General features: G+C 45.0%; 1 protein-coding gene across 1 annotated transcript in view; it reads left to right on the top strand.

Moving 5' to 3' along the window:
• Nucleotides 1-5416, top strand: part of KCNMB4 (potassium large conductance calcium-activated channel, subfamily M, beta member 4) — a gene marked incomplete at its 5' end in the record, with an annotated part of 19602 nt that extends 14186 nt beyond the window's left edge. The window contains one exon of the mRNA XM_009872008.1: nt 5248-5416. Coding sequence (XP_009870310.1) covers nt 5248-5416 — 169 coding nt within the window. The remainder of the gene's footprint in view (nt 1-5247) is intronic.
• Nucleotides 5417-6772: the final 1356 nt, after the last annotated feature.

Below are 6772 nucleotides of genomic sequence, written 5' to 3'. Positions count from 1 at the left end.
GCTGATGTGTGCTTCTGTTTCATGGGCAGGTGGAAAACACTCAAAGGCTCTTTCTCCTGAAGGCCCTATAGAGTGTTAGGTTTCTGAGCTCCTGGTCATATCTGTTGTGGTTCAGCACATTGCTGGGGGTCTGCCCTGGCTGGTACAACCCAGCTCTGGCTCTTCTCATCTCACAACACAGCCATTGTGGTTATCTCAGGGCTCAGAAGTAACTATGAGAGGCCACATAAACCTCAGAGCTCGCCACCAGCATCTTTACTGTGTTGGTGACGGTCTCCATTTGTGCTTGGCAAGGCAAGTATCTCTGTGCACATTTCTGCCTCAAAAACATACAGGGCAGACCTCTTGTGTTAATCTTGTATAAGATTTGGAACGAAAGACAAAGTTTTCTGTAGCAGGAGATCAGGACAGATCCAGCTCTCAGTGATCCCTGAGTGGGATGATGCTGTTCCCCAGCAACAAGCCCAGCCCTGAGCAGGATGCTGCAGTGAGCTGCCCAGCACTGTGGCTGTGTCCCATGGGCTGAGCAGGGCTTCTGCAGTCCTGCGTGCTGCTCTGGGTACTTTCTACAAGCCCTACCCTCATCTCTCAGGTTACAGGTTTACTTAGGAGTTGTCCCACGAATGTCCCCAAACATCGTGGACTCAGATGCTAGGGGGCAGTTGCTCTGAGCACCACGCTTGCTGGGTGGTGGTGGCCCTTCTATTCTGCCTGAGAACTCATTTCTTCAGGATGTGGAAGATAGCTCTTCCCCTAAACTGATGTTGTTACATAAGCATAACAAATAGCCTGGAAGAAGTAAAATCCAGCCCCTGTAGGCTAACCTGTTAATTAATCACTAATGACTTTGCTAAATATAATTAATCTAATTATTTATGATTCTGATTCTGTGTATCTAGAAGATATTGCTCTCCAGTCTTTTGTTTTGTACCTTAAAGCTCTCACAGGAGATAGCTACAGTTCTTAGCCTAGTACAGATGGCTTGAAAACAAATGCAAATATGCTTGTTCTTCAGGATTTTAGGCAGGCACCCTCCCAAGCCCTCACTCACACTCCCCACTGTGCCAGTCCTGGCTATTGAGATGGGACTGGCAAGTCCAGCTTGCCAGCCACCCCCCCGCTTTGTGTCACCCTACCCCTCTTTCCAAGGAACAAGTGAAAACCTGAGGATGAGACCAGTTACCTTGTTCATGGGGTGTAACACATGGGGTCGTGATGACCTCCCCACAAGCCCCTGCAGTTACCTCTGAGCATCTCCTGTGGAGCTGTGGGGCTGGTGGAGCTGCAGCGTTCCTGATACAGACGATGTCCGGTTGCCTGGCCCCCAGTCCTCAAGCTACTCTTGCCGTGGACTTGCAAGTCCAATATAAAGCCTGTTCTGCTGAAGTGATTTTCCTGGTCAGGTGTGTCTACCTGTATATCCATTCTTGGATGGGGTTGTCCATCTCAACCACATGTACTCCCTGCCAGCCCAGCTCTGGGCTACAGAAGCAGGCGGTGGTCTTGGGGTCTTGCGCAGCTTGTTGTGAAGGTGCAGCAAGGCTGAATTTTCCCTCCTTGCTTTGGAAGCAGTTGTTTGCCATTGCTTGCAATCTGAGCAAAAAAAGCAGAGGTAAAAGGAGTTATCTTGTAAAGCAAAATAGTAAACATTTTCTTTTTCAGTAGCCCTCTTCAAGTATTTCCCTCTTCTGTAAAAGCTGCATCTCAGTGGGACCCTGTATTGCCATTACATCCTCTAAGGTGTTTTCCAGAGCACATTCCATAACTCCTATGAGCACTGGTGATGGATCTGCAGGGAAGGGCAATAGCTCAAGAGAGCACCGCTGAGCCCAGGCTCCTGTCATCTACTGCCTCCTCCTGCTGCTCCAGTGCTCCCCAGTGCTCTCCCCTACACCTTGTGACATCTCTAAGCGGCTCAGTAGATGTGGGGGGAAAAAGGAGTTCGTCCTTATGGGAGAGAGAAGGAATCATAGGAATGAAAAGAAAGGACATTGTACACTGCCAAAGTTTATCTTGATAAGTTGCCATGGGCTCCTACAGGCAGATAACCAGGATGTTGCCATCCAGGAGTGTGTAGTCTATTTGCCTGCAGTGCTGTCTGTCTTTATTAGCTTTTTTCATTCATTCCTGGGGTCCAGCGGTGCTTATCTGCTCTGGAAATTTAGTTTGCGATAAGATAAAGAGCAACTCAAAGCACAATAGTTCTTCCAGAATAACCACTCAGATTAAACTAAGTAGGAGCAAGGCTGAGAGATTTTGGTGCCAAGAATCTGTACTGAGAGGCTATATCCTGGAGGGTCCCTAAGCTCTCCTGTGCACCAGGCTGCCCTCCAGGAATGCTTCTTTCTCCTCTTGACTGAAGAGGAACATTTAATGTCTTAAATGAGGTGCCAACAGTAATTTAATGACATTTTTATGGGGGCCCCAGTCATGACTTGATGCATTGTCTGAAGATGCTCTGTGAACAGGTACAGTGAATCGCCGCACATCTTCTACCATGTAGGAATTGCACAGGGACTCTTGCTGTAGCTAAGAAGAACAGTAATATCCACCCAAACCCAAGCCTTATCCTGAGGCTTCATTAAATGCCTCTGTATGTCTTTGACTCTTTTCCAAAAGGCAAACCCTTTTAAATTTCTAATTTGCAAGAGTTATGGTCGCACTTGTAACGAGTGTTTGATACCCATTGTTGTTACCTTTGGTACAGTTGTTTTCCAGAACATCTAAGATTTAGTCAAAAGGATATGATGTTCTCCCCCATCACGCTTTCTTTTATTTAACTGAGTCCAGTTTTCCAGTTCATTTTTTGCCCCTTACTTTTTAACAATTTAATTAGTATCTGCGCTAGAAAGAAGTCTTAAAATTCAATGTCACTTGTAAGTCGAGAGTTGTGAGAATTGAATGATGCGTGCTTACAGCCTTCTTGCCAGTTAGCACTCTGTTATTCACAGGTGATGATACAGTAAATATGAGGGAATCAGGATTATATCTCCTGTGAAGGTATTTTTCTGTTTGGGTGCTGTCATTTATACAGCATAGGCAGCTGAATTTGTGCACGTAAAGTTAATATTACTTTATCCAATTTATGGTCTCCACGTGTCCTGATTATGTGTGTGTAGGATTTTGGTTGAGCAGATTTTAAGTGTTACGCTATTGAATACACGTGGCTTGGTTTTGATCATTTTTTACATGGCCAACTTTAAATTTTATATAGCTGAACTGCTCATAATCAGTGTCTTATTCTGCTCCTTACTACGCATATAGAGATATACAGTGCTGGCCTTGGGGACTTGCAAACTGGCATGGTGCAGAGGAACCTCCACACAGAAATTTTGGGGAAAAGATCCCCTCATGCAAATGCAGGTGCAATTAAATCAGGAATCAGGCGTAGCTGAATATTCTGGCTCCTCCAGATCTTTAAGGATGGATAAAACCCTGCAAATTTGCAGACTTACCAAATAATTAATTTCTTGGTGAAGAAAAAATAGAGTTTCTTCTTGTTTCCCCTTCAAGGAATGTTTTCTTAGTGCTGATTTCTGGTCAGGAAAAAGCTGTTGAGAGAGAAAGCACAATCATTTTGCAGGTATCTGTTCCCATGTGCCACTGTGTTAGGAAAGCTTAATTCCTGGGACCTAGCTGGATAAGCCTGCGTTGCCAGGATTTTAGGCTGTGAGGTTTGTTGCTCCAAGGAGCATCAGGTAGCACTGACAAAGCAAGATGAGATGGGAGATTTCAGCTTAATGTGGACCAATATGAGGCAAGATTATTTATATTTTCCCAATTAGAGAAAGTTCTGTTTTCTTCCTTTTCAAATAATTTTCCAGCAGACTGCTTGTCTCTAACTGTAGATGGAAAAGAAGCAACGAAGTGCAAATGCCGCAAGAATGATTTAATAACTGCTAAACTGCAGGGGGAGCAGAAAGAGCCAGAGCTGAGGAAAATTTAACATCAGATTTCCCAAACAACTTTTCAGACTTGGAAGAGGCAGATGGACACCTGATCTTTCAGATATGTGGCATGGCTGAACTTCCAAACCTCTTGACATGATTCATTCTTGTTATTCTCCTCCTCCTTTCTCCATTTCCCTTTGGAAATGCACAGATTTATTACAGACTCAGCTGCGTAGGTGTTGGCAGAGACATAGGGGTTCACATCTCCAGGGGAGGGTCCCTAGGACCGTCCCTAGGAGCATACTCAAGTCCAATGAATCATAGAATCATAGAATGTCGGGATTGGAAGGGACCTTGAAAGATCATCTAGTCCAACCCCCCTGCCAGACCAGGATCCACTAGGCCAGCCACACAGGAACGCGTCCAGGTGGGTTTTGAAAGTCTTCAGAGAAGGAGACTCCACAACCTCTCCAGGGAAGGGGGCCGGTTAGCTCAGTCAGTTGAGCGTGGCGCTAACAATGCTAAGGTCGTGGGTTCGATTCCTGTTCGGTCCCCGTGTGTTGCTCGATGTAGTCGAGACGTGGCGTCCCTGGAGGCAGGGAGGCTGGATTAAAATGATCTCTAAGGTCCCTTCCAGCTTAGGCCATTCTATGATTCTATGATCCTCTCCCAGTGCTCTGTTACTCTCACAGTAAAGAAATTTCTCCTCATGTTGAGGTGGAACTTCAATCCAATGTTCTAACTTAAACCCATTATTTCTTGTTCTATTACTGGGAACCACTGAAAATAGATTGTCTCCTTCCCCTTGATACCCACCCCTCAGATATGTGGATACATTAATAAGGTTCCCTCTCAGTCATCTCCTTTCAAGGCTAAACAGCCCCAGTTCTCTCAGTCTCTCTTTAAATCCACTGCACAGTGTCTGCTGCCATTCGAGGTGGATAGGTACGACAGCTGCCTGATATTGTATTTTTGCTGGAGTGGTTTTTCAATCCACGGTGTGATATTGCATCTCTCATGGCTGTTTGTGATGACCACAACCCCTTTGAAACTTGAAATACCAATGCTTCTTGATTTTTTTTCATCTGAATGAACTTGTTAACCTGTAAACATTGCAAATGGAAAGCCCTCCTGGCCCTCCATGAGTACTGGTGATAGACAGGCAAACAAAAGCAGTGAATAAAATGGTCCACTTGGCCATTTTCTAACACGGTTGCAAATAAAACACCTTTATTTTTTTTTTTTTCCATGGCAGATGCTTTCCAGTTACAATGAATTGATGATCTTGAGTTGATTCATATTTTCTCCCTTTTAGCTGGTTTATTTTTTCTCCCTTTTCTGCTCCTCCTCTTCGCAGGCCAGATGACGTGATGCTGAAGCGCACCCACGACGAGACTGTCCTCTTGCACTGCTTCCTCTGGCCTGTGGTTACATTTCTGGTCGGAGTCCTCATCGTGGTCCTGACCATCTGTGCCAAGAGCTTGGCTGTCAGGGCAGAGGCAATAAAAAAGAAGAAGCATTTGTGAACGGCAGGGCTCCTGGTGGAAAAGAAATACCTGCAAGAAGGTCCCGAGTGGGACAACTTGATTCAGCTGCAGGTCCATGGGGCACCCAGCTGCACCTCCCACTGTCCCATCCGACAGCGGAGTTGATCTTGCCTCAGGATTATTCTTGGGAGACTGCCCCATGAAATGTCAGCTAATTGCTTCATCTGCTGTGAACAGTAAATGAGTATACTCTACCAAAAATAAAATCTGCACCACACCAAATATGCTGTGTGCTGTTAGTCCCGAACAGCAACTACCCAGGTCCTAGAGGTACTGAGTCTTTAAAAACCCTGATGTGGCTCATTTCATTTCCACAAAGTGATCTTTACTATTGTTTAATATTAAATATTTACTTTATGATAGACTGTATTTCCGAAATAAAAAAGTTTGATTGTTTGGGGCTTTTTTTTAACCTTTGGGGTTTTTTTGTTTCCTTTTTTGTTGTTTGTTTTTTGTTTTCTTTTTTTAAATGAAGCTTTAAGATGATAATAACACTGTGATGATTTTGGTCTTTTTTTGCTGTGTAGAACTTAATTTTAAAATTCAGACTTTACTTCTGTCTAGACGAAATCTTTCATCATCACCTGTTCATTGTGAAGAAATGTAGCAATCTCTCAGAGATACTTATCCAAAAAATGAAACAATTATTGAAAATTATGATTAAATACTGGATCTAATTTTTTTGACTCAGTGGTATTCAGTCCCTGCAGCTTTTCATGCCCACTCTCAGTTATCCTCTTCAGCAAAATGCTCTCAGACTGTAAGGAGCAGAGATTAGAAGTGATTTTACATGAATATATTTTACCAGTGATTTCCCCTAAGAGTAGAGTGCCTGAGTGCTTGCTGAGGGGACCCTGTGAGCCCTCGTGTGACACGTGCCACCAGGCTTCAGGGATGGGCCAGTGAAGGACAACATTTATGCATAGGGCTGTGGGTGTTTGCTGCTGACCCGGCCACCCTAGTCACACCAGCTCCATGCAGGACCCCTCAAGGGGGATGCTCCAGAAAATGCAAGGCAGGCTGGGCACAGCATCTTGCTGAGTTGCCTTTCTCCACTTTTCCCAACCATGTGTGGTGGGAGTACCTGCCCTGGTCCACTTGCTCAGTGCAGAGATTTCCCTATTTCTGGTGGTTTCCCCAAGAACATCCATTGCATACTGTAGTCAGAGCTGCCCCCGCAGGGCAGCTGTGCCCCCCTAGGACCAGCTGTGCAGCTTTGCAGGGCTGGCACCCAGCGGAGAAGAAAAGCCACGTGGCTCAGTCAGGAAAGTGAGCCTCTCAGCATGTGATTACTGGCAAAGCATTTTAATCTACATTAACGACTGTGCAATTCTA

The sequence above is a fragment of the Apaloderma vittatum genome, unplaced genomic scaffold (genome assembly GCF_000703405.1).
Source record: "Apaloderma vittatum isolate BGI_N311 unplaced genomic scaffold, ASM70340v1 scaffold996, whole genome shotgun sequence".
NCBI lineage: Eukaryota > Metazoa > Chordata > Aves > Trogoniformes > Trogonidae > Apaloderma > Apaloderma vittatum.
The sequence above is the reverse complement of the archived record's forward strand: the minus strand, read 5'-3'. Positions and strand labels throughout refer to the sequence as shown.